The following is a 15,403-nucleotide window of genomic DNA, read 5'->3' as shown; positions in this document are numbered from 1 at the left end:
TCCATCTAGTGGTTAAAGCATGGAATTACCCCTTTAATGGTTCTAAAGAAGTTTAAGACAAGTAAAGCTTAACTTTTTTTCATTCTTTTTCCCCCCAGGAATATATCATGGAAATGTGGATTTTTGATCTTGTGATCATCCTTTTCATCCTCATCTTCAGTGTGCACACACAATTTTTTCTCTCTCTTTTAATTTTGTATTTATTTTTTTAGGAAAGAAAGTATGGCACCATTGACTTACAGCCAAAACATTAACCTAAAATCACCTGATTTGCGGCATCAGTGGGACAGGATGAGTTTTTATGTAAATTAATTGTTTATGGTCTTTTCGGGCAGGATAAGCGATATATAGAAATGATTAAGGGTGTGTCAACGGCACACTGCCAACACGGGAATCTCAACCAACACAAAATATAATTTTGATGTACATCATTGTGCGTATATCTGGGATTATTAGCAGAAATTGATTTGAATATACAACAAATGTATAACAGTACATACCAGCCCCTATTACTATATTGCACTATTACACAATACTTACTTACTGATCCAAGGTTTACCATGCATCATCTCGGTGCGACAGTATAAATGCTTGGATATAAAGCTTCATGTCTTTAAATCCATACACATTCAGCATCATTTCTCTGAATGAGTTGTGAAGCGTGTATATTCTTTCTTGATGTCTTTTTGTTGACCAGCATTTTACTAGCCAAAATGTAACCAAATTTAATTCTTTACTGCTTCGAAATACAACTGTATAACTGTGCATGGTGAATTTCACACAATCCTGTACTCAGATTTCAGAAGAATCATTTTGACATTTGTCAAATAAATATTGAGGTGTTTCGTCCATCAGCTGATCTGATATTTGCTACTGTGATGAAGATTAATGTAACTTTTAATAAGCAGGGGAAATTCCAACCTTTAAATAAATAACCATGTAAATGTTTAGGACGCATTGTAAGAATGTGCAGGGAAAACGCTGACTCATTAGGTTATGTTTTCTCATTAAAATCAGATGATTTCCTATTAATTCAATAGAATGTGAGGGAATACTAGCGAATACCAATATGACAAAAAAGAAAAAAAACTATGAGATGACTCCATCCATGCATATGCGTATCAGGACGGCAGCAGCACGCCTGCTTTCAACGGGCCCTAGAGAGCATGTCACACACCGTGGCTCGCATTGGTGCTTGGCTACAGGACAGCCACGAGCTCCACACGCTCCTGCCTCCGCTCAACATTATACAATCAAAATCACTGTCAGGAACGTTCTCAGTCAATCTCTGCTGGTGGAATAATCTTTTCAACCCTATCCGGACAGAATCCCTGGCAATATACAAGAAACAGCTGAAAACTCAAAACTCATCCCTTCTGCAAACACTTAGTCTTATATAGTCTTAAATAGTCTTAAACAGTCTTATATGAGTCTTAAACAGTCTTTATGAGTCTTAAACAGTCTTAAATAGTCTTAAACAGTCTTATATGAGTCTTAAACACTCAACTTATATAGTCTCACTATTCCTTAATCCCTATCTGTTCCATCTTAAACTAGCAATACAACGTTTCAGACATCGTTCAGTATAGCATTTCTTGTGTTTATTTCCTCTTTCAGATGCATCGCTTATCGTATTCCTCAATTGTAAATCACTTCAGATAAAAGCATCTGCTAAATGATTGAATGGAAATGTAATGAACTATATTTTTAAAGAACGTACTGATAATAATGGGTCTCATTCACCAATATCTTCCTAAGAATTTTCTTAACTTTGTACTTAATAAACTTCCTAAGAAAAGTCTACGTCGGATTCATGACATGTTCTTAAACAACAGAATTGTTCGCACATGTGTTCTTAGGATTGATGAATCTCACGTCTTCGTAATTGAAAGCGCGTGCCAGTTGTTCCTAATTAGCATAAGAAAACACCCCGTGAATTCCCACATAAGGACATGACACTTCAGGACCGTGTGCAAGCTGGAGAATGTCCAAAAGACGCACAGACGGCAGTGGTCCACCGATCAGTGTTAGAGTTTCTTTGCATACTATGATTTTTTTTTTTTTTAACAAATGATCAGAAATACATTACAGTAAAATACTATCATTGTAAACGACTGTAGAATTAAATAAAATGTGGTAACCAATTATTTGGAGCAAACTGTCATCACTCAAACGTGCGTAAGAGTGCTCTTGAGTGTGTGTAGATTTTGTTCTTAGCTAAGAACAAATACAACATGAGAAAACATTAGTGAATGTCAGAATCTTCGTAAAAAGTGCGTAAGTGGGGTTTAAGAACACATTTCTTCGTAAGAACGGTTGGTGAATGAGGCACATTGTCTTTAATCTCTCTTACCTGAGCTCTCCTGGAAGGTGGCAAAAAACCCATCAAAGTTCTTGTATCCATCTGAGATGAAAAGAATGTGCAGGGAACTGCCAGTGCTTTTGATTGGAGGAGGTCGTTCATTTCCACAATAACGACCAATCACACGCGAGCTCAAGCTGTCTCCATCCCTTACTTCAACATAGTCATACTGACAGCTGTGCTCAAACTCCAAGCTGAGCATCATGAACCTGAGACACAGAGAATAAAGTGTTCAGGTGATTAGGACATGATTCAGGTGCCTGGACATGCAGTGATGGTGTGACGTGATGGCCTATTTTAAACCTGCCTTTTATTTCAAAGATCTCAATTACAATCTTTCTTGTCAGATAATTCTATAAATTAAGTTTTTCAATCAGGTTTTAATGCTTTACACAGCATCGCATCTGCTCTATTAAGAGTCTCAACTGACATCTTTCTCACGACTGATTCAAGGAAATAAAAGTTTCTAGGCCTTTTAGATCTAAGTGTTGCATTTGGTTTGTTGACTACGACATACTCCTATGATGCTTAGAGACTTTTAGAGACTGGCTCTTATTTGTCAAATAGGTGTTTTACTCTTCGTCTGGGGCATCACTCATCTTCCAGCGCACCCCTTGGTTGTGGTGCTCCATATCTTATAATATGTCAGTGTCATTGTTTAGTCTCCAGATTTACACCAGTAATTACATTAGGCATGCCCCTTATATCACTGCTTATAACATATCTGATAACATATTTCCCTGGCTTTGAACATTCCTTGTTTACATTATTTTGGTGTGTTGATTGCCTATTGTTTTTTTTATTGTTTTTATTTTATTATTTGTTTGTATTAGTTTGTTAGTTTGTTATTGTTTATTTTACCTCTGTCTCAACTTTTTTTGGAGTGTGTGACAGCCATCAAAATCAAAACTTGTTTATATTTACAAAATACACTTAAGTTGGTCAGTGAAAATGATGAAAATATTTTCTTTGTCAGTACTTTTGTCAGTTAAATAAAGATTAAAGAGAATTTTAAAACAGAACAGATTCTTGATTTTATTGCATTTTACAACATGTCTCAACTTTTCTGGATTTGGGGTTGTAAACTGAATCGTATTGTCAGCAAGGGGATGCAATAAAATGGAAAATAAAGGCAGGATCCAATTGCATGCAGTTCTCTTTAATCAAAATAAACTTAAAATTATACTTCTACAGGTTATCTGGAAACAAGCACAGGAAACAGAACAACCACTTTTTTAAAAGATGAGATCTGACAAAGAATAACTGAAAACGAGAGAAAAACACAAAGGACTTAACGAGGTAATTAACAAGACACAGGTGAGACACATGATAAGCACTGACAAAGAAAACACAGGCAACTGTACTGAGAACGGTGCAAAACGAACTCGAAATCAAACACAAACACAATTAAAACAGATAGAAAAGTTATCCATTCAATAACAGTTACATTATCCAGGTGCAAAGTAAAACAAATATCAATTTCTATAGATATATATATATATAAAAATGTTACTATGTACTGTATAATATTATTACTTATTACATGGCTTGGTTGAATTCTAATGTAGAATGCGGTGTGTTATTTCTTGATAACAGATCGCTGCTAAGTATAACACACTGTTGCCATGAAAAACAGAGCGTTGCTATGGACGCAGGATTCTAACCGTAGAGACGGAACAGACTATTTTCTTTAGCGGAAGCAATATAATCGTTTTAAATCAATAAACTCCTTTTTAAATCAATATTTTGTGTCAAATTATTGATTTATTTGGTAGGTAGCCATGTAATAAGCGGGATAATGTAGAGCGAGGTGGTTGTTATAGCAAATACAACCCCTTCAGGATTCAAGCTTCGCTTCGCGTCGGGGTCCAGATCAGCCTGTTGGGGTTGTATTCGCTATAACAACCGCCTCGCTCTACATTATCCCTTACTTAAATTATTTTATGTTTATAGGTTATTTGTTGTTACTCAAGCATTGAGTACCAACAATTTTTTTTTTTTTTGTAAAATCAGTTTTTACATTTTTGCATGGTATAGCCTCTACATATATTGCTGACTTGATAGAAGTTCAAAAGTCAAAGAGATCTCTGTTATCTCATATGCAAAATCTCATATTTGTTCCCATGACTAAATCAAAATCTAGAGGTGACCGTGTATTAGCGGTAGCCACCCCAAAGTCTACCGGATTATATTAAACAATCATCAACCTTGATCATATATGAGTGACGAGGCATTGTTGCCGTGGGTACAGGTCTTATATTTTCTTGTATGTTAGTAGATGTTTTAATTTGTGTCTATTCTTGTTTGTAATAATTGTATTGTTTTATTTAAGGTATAGTACAGCCCTATGGTCAACGTTGCTAATTTTGCATGTACTTTATAAAATTTGGAATTGGTATACTCTCTAACCCCGGATTTCCACCAACTGCGGAACGGCTGCGGATCGGCTCCGTGCTCCGCCGTCCTTCAATATCCACCAGGTCCGGATTTGTTATGGAACGGCTGCGGCCATGACTTGACAGCTGAAGTCACGAGGACCCACGAGATCTCGCAAATTCACGTATGATCGCGCGATATAAGTGCTGAATTGCTGCGGAGCGCTCCGGCATCCGGCAAAAATAGAAGCTCTGCGAATCTGCTCCGGAGGGCTGCGGATCGCCAGAGTCGGAGCGGATCCGCAGCCGTTCTGCAGTTGGTGTAAATTAGGGGTAAGAGAGATGTCACCAACCCACCAGTAAGATAATTCAAAACACCGATACCCAGAAGCCTCAGAAGGGGGTTGCACACTGGACGAGAAAGGCAGCGCCACACTGCGTCTATGACAATTCACTAGTATCACACACCGGACACACAGTTTATATGCTCAAGCTGGATTTCAAAGTTCACATTGATTTTCTTTTCCAATTTATGCAGTATTTTATTTTAGTTCCAATGAAGTTGCTAAGAACAATGTTTTCAGACATAATTACTTTTATTAGGCTTTGCATTTGGATATATACTTAACCTCTATAACCTGTCTTTGCTTTTTTTTTTTTTTATAAATGCCCTGTTTTTCATGTTCTTGCCAAACTGTAAAACTCTGAATGTAAAACTAAATGTATCTTGCAGCAGAGGGCGAAGTCAGTATGTACATTATTGATGATTTGGGATAAATACAATGTAATTTAATAGAAAACTGCAAGCAGCCCTGACGGCCCAAGCCGCTGCGCCACCCCCACCCCCATCCCTATCCCCATCCCGGTGGCTTTAGGGTACCTGTGCATTTGAAGCGGGTAAGTCTAAGGGAATAACAGAAAGCACATGAAAATAAACTATGGCTCAATTCATTCTTGGCGAATTCCCCCCTCAAATAGAATTGTCCCACTAGTTTTCTGACCATTTTATCAACTCTCATAGATATGTTATTTCCCATAAAAATATATATTTTCTTAAACAAACATTTAAATGTATGACTTCTTGGTAGAATATAAATGGAGAACATATACAGTATTTAAAACACACACACACACACACAAAAAAAAAAAAAAACAGTTCTTGTCTGTAAATAATCCAAATTCAGGTTTCGAGACAAAAGCTGTCTTGTTTTTCTCTAGAATGGAGAGGTAATGTTTTCCTGGCTCTCAAACACTGGAACACTGACATGACTTCTTTCCTCTCAGCAGGCGAGTAATTAACTCCTGCCAAACTCCTTGAATGTGTCAGATTTATCTGATCGTTGCACTCACTACAACTCCATAAGAACTGTGTTGGAGATCAAAAGTGAGGATATCCAGACAACACCAGCAGAGGACTTTTGGGACAATCCAGGCACAAGATGGTTCTGTCTGGGGAGGCAGAGTCCAAAATCCTGCGGATGAACCACTAATATATGATTTAACAAGTGGACTAATATTAACATTTGCGGTGCGGGTGCAGGTCGGGAACCAGTAGGCACAGGCAGACTGCGGGTCCAATGGCCAAGACCAGTTCGACTAGTTTGGAATTCGCTTGTAGCGGCTCCTGGCCATACATTTAGGTGGGGCAGATTCTGGGTCTTAGCGCTAGTTTATAATAAACATTGTGTAAGCTTTAAATTCTAATCGCTGAACACATCAGACACACTTTTGGCAGAATTCTAATGTCCTTGCGTTATTCATCCTGAGGGTGGCGCTCTAATGATGATTGAAGCCCTCTGCCCCTTCTGTTCATTGTCTTGTGTTAACGTTACATAGATTTGTGTATTGCTTGTGTTTTCTCTTTGTGTGTTTTAAGTCTATATCATTCATTCAGTCTGCATCACGCATCTTCCATTGGATTCTCCACAAAAGCAGCTCCACAAAACTCAGCTTTTCTTCAGATCCATCTTCTCGAGAACTCATCTTCTCTGCACGAGAAATTTTTTATTTTCTTATTCTCCGGATTCATCATGTTCAGCGACCCACATCAAGTGGATTATTACTCTTCAGGGTGAACGCAATGCAATTCTGTACGTTTGTGGTTTCTTGTCCTCGCTTTATTATGAGTGAAGACACACATGAGAAGTGTGATAAGTGCTTGGGTGTTCAACACACTCAGCCCACTCTTACTAGTGTAGGCTATCACACTGTCTGAGGATTTCAGGATGAAAGGGCTTTGTTCTTGGCTTCAGTTCTCCCCGGTCACTCCAGCACTGCAGCTGTCGAGACACCACATGGGTTAGGACTTTGGGGATCCGATGCTGGAACATGAAGCGATGATAAGCAAGCCTACAGATTTATCTTGCTCTCTTCCAATCTCTCCTGGCTGCCTCTAACTTCACCACTGTAACTGTTGGATATCTGATGTTAATTGTATCCAAAGTTAGTTGGAAATGTAGTAAAACATGTGACCAACAGCAATCCTTTGCTCTCTTTTATTTCATTATGTTCAGCATGCTTAAATGTCTTAACTTGAGTAGTTCACATTCCATGTATCTTTACCTTCAGAGTATGAGAGTCAGCTTGGGTGTTTATGGCACTGTAATTATGACAGGTGGTGCTCCTGTTGCTTGTGTTAGACCAGACCATGGGTCGGATATCCCCTGCTGTTGTGTCATTTCAGGGCTCCGCTCCAGATGGTCAGCCTCCAGTAGAGCCACAGATATGGGTCTCGAGGGCCAGAGTTGCCAAGCCCGGTTTAGAAAATTGGAGATTTACAGGCTTTATCCGTGAGCTCCTCCTGTACGGATTTTGCGCCCGATGTAGTCAAGGTTGCTCAAGTTGTTGAAAAACCACACTGCAGTTCTTCTCCTCCAACCTTTGTGTCACAGAAGAGTGAAAGATTGCACAAGTTTTGCTAATTGTTTGTTTGTTTTGGTGGTTGTAGCAAAGGTTTTGTGTCTACCAAGCAAAGAATGTTACATTGGGTAAGAGATGCTATTTCGAAGGTCTATGAGGTGCCCGTCGAGTTCCTCTAAGGCTTTGGCTCGAGTGTCTTCAGAAGGTATTTTGTATGTAACTTTGGTTCCATGAATAAAGAACGATAAGTTGTGTAGCTTGCCATACTCCTCTGAGTGGAGACTTACAAGAAACTGCGACACATCATATTTCGGGTGATATATGCTCAAAGAGAAATGAGTGGATCAGGATAAGACTTTCATATTGTAAAAAATAAAATGGAGAGGGATAAGCGGCTCAAAAATATCTATATACAGGTGTGTTGTATTTTAAGGTATTGACAATTTTTTCACTTTTACAGCTGTAAATACATCAAACTGTTTATGTGTCCGATGCTGTAAATAAGTCCATATTGTACATTTCTACATCTGTCTACACTTACAAATATGTACGTTTTTGTAAATTCTTTGTTCATTTGCATTATACACAGATGCTGGTTTGGTTCAGTAAGAGCTATAGGCTCCCAGTGCAGGCAGAATCCGAGATGGGATAATCATTAGGATTGTAAACTGTCATTTGCACTGAAAACATAAGGTTTCCTAGCAGTCAAGTCTTGTCTGTGCATGTCAGAGGCTGCTATGTTCCATAAATCTGTCAAAGACAATTCATTTATGGCATAATGTTTTGAACTTGTTTTTAAGAAAAAGAAAAAGAAACCTCATTAAAAAATTATTTATAAAAAATGAGTGCAAAAAAGCTACTGTTACCTTGTATTTTGAATTTAATAAAAAACAAAACAGCGATAACATTTTAATTTAAAGTTATGTAGTTACAGGTTACTACATGTACTTATTATAGTAATAACAGTAAATTATGCACAATTTCAAGTAACTAACCTTTAACCAAACCCTAACTCTATAGTAAATACATGTAGTTAATTAATATTACTCAGTACTTATCTGAGTAAGTACATTGTAACTACGTCACCATAAAACAAAGTGTAACCAAAACAGCTCTCTCAGTATTTCTCTATATTTAACTCAATAAAAAAATAGGAGTAAGACCGACTAAATTGTTTCCCCATGGTTTTGTTGTGTGTGTGTGTGTGTGTGTGTGTGTACCTACTTACCTAAAACCATATTTAGGGGACAAATTTGTACTTGGGGTTCAGGTATTCCTTACTTTAAGTTGTGGACAAAATGTCCCAACAAGTATTCTATGATGGGTAGGTTTAGGGTTAATTTAAGTACTACATACAAGATGGCGCCGCGGATGGCTGCCTCGGTGTGGAGCTCTCCAGTTATTGTGTTGTTTTTGTTGGTTTGTTCTGCGTTTAGTCATTCTTTTCCTATCAGTTTCACCAAAGACGAACTACTGGACATTAGGAAACACACACCAGACAACTTTTTCACAGATTTTGATTACTCAGACGTTTTACTGGACATTCTCGTCGGAGGGGCAGCGGTGTTGTTCAAACGCGCGGTCAGACGCAAACGCGGGAAGCGCGCCGGCGCGCTGGTTAAACTCCGTGAGCGCGGCCTCCGCACTGCACTCCCCAGTATTCATCTTGCGAATCTCCGATCTCTTCCTAACAAAATGGACGAACTTCTTCTCCTCACCCGCACTAACAAGGATTTTTTAAACTCCGCTGCTCTGTGCTTCACTGAAACCTGGCTGAGTGAAGCCATACCGGACAACGCACTACATCTGCCGGGCTTCCAGCTGTTCCGAGCGGATCGCATCGCGGAACTAACGGGGAAAACGAGAGGTGGTGGATTGTGTTTCTACATTAACGAAAGTTGGTGTTCAGATGTAACAACACTGAAGAAGATGTGCTCTCCTAATTTAGAGGTGCATTTCATAAACTGTAAACCTTTCTACTCGCCGCGGGAGTTTTCCTCATTCATTCTCGCGAATGTTTACATTCCTCCAGATGCGTGTGTGAGCGCGGCGCTACAACAGCTGGCTGAACATACAGTGAGGAAAATAAGTATTTGAACATCCTGCTATTTTGCAAGTTCTCCCACTTGGAAATCATGGAGGGGTCTGAAATTGTCATCGTAGGTGCATGTCCACTGTGAGAGACATAGCCTAATCTAAAAAAAAAATCCAGAAATCACAATATATGATTTTTTAACTATTTATTTGTATAATACAGCTGCAAATAAGTATTTGAACACCTGTCTATCAGCTAGAATTCTGACCCTCAAAGACCTGTTAGTCTGCCTTTAAAATGTCCACCTCCACTCCATTTATTATCCTAAATTAGATGCACCTGTTTGAGGTCGTTAGCTGCATAAAGACACCTGTCCACCCCATACAATCAGTAAGAATCCAACTACTAACATGGCCAAGACCAAAGAGCTGTCCAAAGACACTAGAGACAAAATTGTACACCTCCACAAGGCTGGAAAGGGCTACGGGGAAATTGCCAAGCAGCTTGGTGAAAAAAGGTCCACTGTTGGAGCAATCATTAGAAAATGGAAGAAGCTAAACATGACTGTCAATCTCCCTCGGACTGGGGTTCCATGCAAGATCTCACCTCGTGGGGTCTCAATGATCCTAAGAAAGGTGAGAAATCAGCCCAGAACTACATGGGAGGAGCTGGTCAATGACCTGAAAAGAGCTGGGACCACCGTTTCCAAGGTTACTGTTGGTAATACACTAAGACGTCATGGTTTGAAATCATGCATGGCACGGAAGGTTCCCCTGCTTAAACCAGCACATGTCAAGGCTCGTCTTAAGTTTGCCAATGACCATTTGGATGATCCAGAGGAGTCATGGGAGAAAGTCATGGTCAGATGAGACCAAAATATAACTTTTTGGTCATAATTCCACTAAACGTGTTTGGAGGAAGAAGAATGATGAGTACCATCCCAAGAACACCATCCCTACTGTGAAGCATGGGGGTGGTAGCATCATGCTTTGGGGGTGTTTTTCTGCACATGGGACAGAGCGACTGCACTGTATTAAGGAGAGGATGACCGGAGCCATGTATTGCGAGATTTTGGGGAACAACCTCCTTCCCTCAGTTAGAGCATTGAAGATGGGTCGAGGCTGGGTCTTCCAACATGACAATGACCCGAAGCACACAGCCAGGATAACCAAGGAGTGGCTCTGTAAGAAGCATATTAAGGTTCTGGTGTGGCCTAGCCAGTCTCCAGACCTAAACCCAATAGAGAATCTTTGGAGGGAGCTCAAACTCCATGTTTCTCAGCGACAGCCCAGAAACCTGACTGATCTAGAGAAGATCTGTGTGGAGGAGTGGGCCAAAATCCCTCCTGCAGTGTGTGCAAACCTGGTGAAAAACTACAGGAAACGTTTGACCTCTGTAATTGCAAACAAAGGCTACTGTACCAAATATTAACATTGATTTTCTCAGGTGTTCAAATACTTATTTGCAGCTGTATCATACAAATAAATAGTTAAAAAATCATACATTGTGATTTCTGGATTTTTTTTTTAGATTATGTCTCTCACAGTGGACATGCACCTACGATGACAATTTCAGACCCCTCCATGGTTTCTAAGTGGGAGAACTTGCAAAATAGCATGGTGTTCAAATACTTATTTTCCTCACTGTATAGCTGAAATGGAACAAAGGTACCCAGACTCTCTTTTAATCATTCTTGGGGATTTTAACAAAGCAAATCTCTCCCGTGAACTGCCAAAATACAGACAGCATGTTACATGTCCTACCAGAGACAGTAATATACTGGACCACTGTTACACTACGATAAAGAATGCGTATCACTCCGTCCCACGGGCAGCTTTGGGGCTCTCTGATCACTGTTTGGTTCATCTTATACCGACCTACAGGCAGAAACTGAAATCAGCTAAACCTGTATTAAGGACTGTAAAAAGATGGACCAACGAAGCAGAGCAGGATCTCCAGGCCTGCTTCGATTGCACTGATTGGACTGTTTTTGAAGCTGCAGCCACCGATCTGGATGAGCTCACAGATACTGTAATATCATATATCAGTTTCTGTGAGGATACATGCATTCCTACCAGGACATTCTTATCATTCACTAATGATAAACCATGGTTTACTGGGAAACTCAAACAGCTTCGTCATGCCAAAGAGGATGCTTACAGAAGTGGGGATAAAATCTTGTATAACCAGGCCAGAAACAGACTGACAAAGGAGATCAGAGTTGCTAAAAGAAGCTACTCTGAAAAGCTGAAAAAACAGTTTTCAGCCAACGACCCGGCATCAGTCTGGAGAAGCCTGAGGAACATCACCAACTACAAGTCACCATCCCCCCCATCTGTGGAGAATCAACAACTGGCTGACACTCTCAATGCATTCTATTGCAGGTTTGAGAAGCCCAGACTCACACCTCACACCCGCTCTGATGAGCACTTCACACATCCACCATCACCTCCAGTAACCCCTCTCCTCCCCCCTTCTGCCATCCAACCTGAGCTTAAGGTCTGTGTGGAGGACGTGAGCCGAGTCTTCAAAAAACAGAAGACTAGGAAAGCTTCAGGCCCAGACGGCATCTCATCTGCTTGTCTAAAAGCCTGCGCTGACCAACTGGCCCCAGTCTTCACGCAGATCTTCAACAGATCATTGGAGCAGTGTGAAGTTCCCTGCTGCTTCAAACGCTCCACTATCATTCCGGTTCCCAAAAAAACTAAAATCACTGGACTTAATGACTACAGACCTGTCGCTCTCACGTCTGTGGTCATGAAGTCGTTTGAAAGACTGGTGTTGGCCTATCTGAAGGACATCACTGGACCCCTGCTGGATCCCTTTCAGTTTGCTTACAGAGCAAACAGGTCTACATGTGGATGATGCAGTCAACATGGGACTGCACTATATCCTGCAACATCTTGACAGACCTGGGACTTATGCACGGATCTTATTTGTGGACTTCAGTTCGGCCTTCAATACCATCATCCCTGATCTTCTCACAGCCAAACTGACTCAGCTCTCCATGCCATCCACAATCTGTCAGTGGATCTCCAGCTTCCTGACGGACCGGCAGCAGCTAGTGAGACTGGGGAAACTCACATCCAGGACCCTCACCATCAGCACTGGCGCCCCCCAAGGGTGCGTTCTCTCCCCACTGCTCTTCTCCCTGTACACTAATGACTGCACTTCTAAAGACCCCTCTGTCAAGCTCCTGAAATTTGCAGACGACACCACTGTCATCGGTCTCATCCAAAATGGTGACGAGGCTGCTTACAGACTGGGGGTTGAACAGCTGGCTGTCTGGTGCAGCTATAACAACCTTGAGCTGAACACGCTCAAAACAGTGGAGATGATCATGGACTTCAGGAGAAAACCCCCAGCACTCCCTCCTCTCACCATCATGAACAGCACTGTGGAAGCAGTGGAGTCATTCAGGTTCCTGGGCTCTACCATCTCCCAGGACCTGAAGTGGGCAAATCACATTGACTCCATTGTAAAAAAGGCCCAGCAGAGACTGTACTTCCTTCGCCAGCTGAAGAAGTTCAATCTGCCACAGGAGCTGCTGATCCAGTTCTACTCAGCCGTCATTGAGTCTGTTTTAAGCACTTCCATCACTGTCTGGTTTGGTTCAGCTACCAAATCGGACATCAGGAGACTACAACGGACAGTCCGGACTGCAGAGAGGATTATTGGTGCCCCCCTGCCAACCCTCCAGGACCTGTACTCTTCCAGAGTGAGGAAGAGAGCAGGTAAAATCATCACAGACTCCACTCACCCTGGACACCCCCTGTTTGAACTGTTACCGTCAGGACGGCGATACAGATCACTGGCCACAAGAACATCCAGGCACAGGAATAGTTTCTTTCCACAGGCCGTTTCCCTTCTGAACACTTAACATGCCCCCCAAGGCATATGCCTGTAAGTGCAATACTCCCACTGTCTAGTGCAATATTCTATAACTCAGGTGATATTTATATCTATATTATTCATACTACTCAAAATACTGTAAATATGTTCATAATCTGCAAATGTTTATTCGGACTAAACCCAACTGTGACCCTACTTTTTTACTTTTATACTATTTTTATATATATATATATTTTTTAATATATTTTATTCTTAGAATTTGTACTACTATGTTCTTGTTGTATTTGTATACTGTATGTGCACTGGAAGCTTCAGTACCAAAAAAAATTCCTTGTGGGTGCAAGCACACTTGGCAATAAAGCTCTTTCTGATTCTGATTCTGATTCTGAATATATATAGCCCTCAGGTCCTCTTCACATGTCGGTCAAAAATGACAGAATTATTATTTTTTATTTCAATGAAATGAATCTACTATATTTTAGTTCAATAATGTTTTTTATTTAATATTTTGTTTTTTGGGGGGATTTTATGGTACTAAGTTATATTTTCGCTGTATTTATAATCCATTTGTTCACTTTTTGAGCATAGACCTGAAAATTACATTTCCAACCTAAACTGTCGTAAATCTTGAATTATTTAGAGCACAGACTTAAGTTTGATCTCTTTTCAAAGATGACACTTGGCAGATTATTGCTGAAGTGAAAAAAGTTTTAAAAAGTGAATGTAAAAAAAATACAGAATGTTATGTTTAATGTTATGAAAAAACAAAATTATATGAAATATATATTTTCAAAAACATGTTTTACGCTTAGCTGTGAGAAAATCAAAGCCATAAATCTAAACAAGTTGTGTTCAAATTTTGAGCCTGATATCTCAAAAAATGAGCTTTTAACAAGATTTGATTTGGCCGCAGTACCAAAAGTTTTCACTAGGTGAAATTCGTCTCTCATTCATTTCCTATGTGGTCATTTTTGACCGCGAAGAGTACAAGTGTGACAATTTTTTCAGGACCATTTAACCTGTTTGAATAATGTCCATGATTTTTTTTTTTTTTTTTCACACAGCAAGTGCCAAAACCTTTACCAAGTTTCGTACCATTCCGATGAAGAAAAAACAACAAAAACAAAACAAAATGTGAAATCTTTCAGTCAAAAATGACCAAAGAGCACCAGAGGGATAGTTTGTACAGTATAAAAATCATTATGTCTATGGAAAGTCCCATAAAACATGTAAACCCAGTGTGTGTGCATAATATTAGTTCTCATCTCACCTCAGATCAATGGTATAAGGCTGGTCCACTTTTAGCGTCCACTCGCAGCGGGCATTGTTTGGGTAACTCTCCAGCACCAGGTGACCTTGCCTCTTATGAATCATCCCTCCACATGCTCAAAAAGGAGACATAGTCAGTCAAAATGATGTCAAATGTACACATTAAATGCAAAATACCCAACTTTGTGAACTTCCGCAGGTACAAAAACATTACACGTTTAAAACTCTGCTCTGATTGGTCAGCTGCCCCCAGTCTGTTGTGATTGGCCTACCACTTAGAGCGTGCGTCGGAAACATAACACCCCTTACCAGCGAGTATCCGGTGGCATTGTAAACACTACTGTAACTAAGCTAACTATGACGTCAGTTTTGCCGTATCAGTTTGAGCCCGAGTCCGATAACGACAAGCTGATCGACTCGAACCACCTTCACAACCACGACTTGCACTGTACAGTGCTAATTTATTATTTTCTACCTCTCTTACATTTCAAGTGATGTTATAACCATGTTGTTTCTCTACATCACTGTAAAAACTGTATGTTGATCAACACAGTGACCTGCATCAAACTGCAGGGTTCAGAAAACAATAGTTCAGTAGTTAGAAAAGTGATGAGAACAAAACAAAAGGTTGTAGTGCTGAAGAATAGTGTT

The 15,403-nt window shown here is 40.1% G+C and overlaps 1 protein-coding gene across 1 annotated transcript in view; it reads right to left on the bottom strand.

The window, feature by feature from the left end:
- pamr1b (peptidase domain containing associated with muscle regeneration 1b) overlaps nucleotides 1–15,403 on the bottom strand; it is a 45,948-nt gene that overhangs the window by 18,064 nt on the left and 12,481 nt on the right. The window contains exons 4-5 of the mRNA XM_081355415.1: nucleotides 14,754–14,868; nucleotides 2,354–2,571 (exon numbers count right to left, since the gene is read on the bottom strand). Of these exons, the coding sequence (XP_081211541.1) occupies nucleotides 2,354–2,571; nucleotides 14,754–14,868 (333 nt within the window). The remainder of the gene's footprint in view (nucleotides 1–2,353; nucleotides 2,572–14,753; nucleotides 14,869–15,403) is intronic.

The sequence above is a fragment of the Scardinius erythrophthalmus genome, assembly GCF_964197995.2.
Source record: "Scardinius erythrophthalmus genome assembly, chromosome: 24".
Classification (NCBI taxonomy): Eukaryota; Metazoa; Chordata; class Actinopteri; order Cypriniformes; family Leuciscidae; genus Scardinius; species Scardinius erythrophthalmus.
This window is presented reverse-complemented; position numbering and strand designations above follow the sequence as displayed.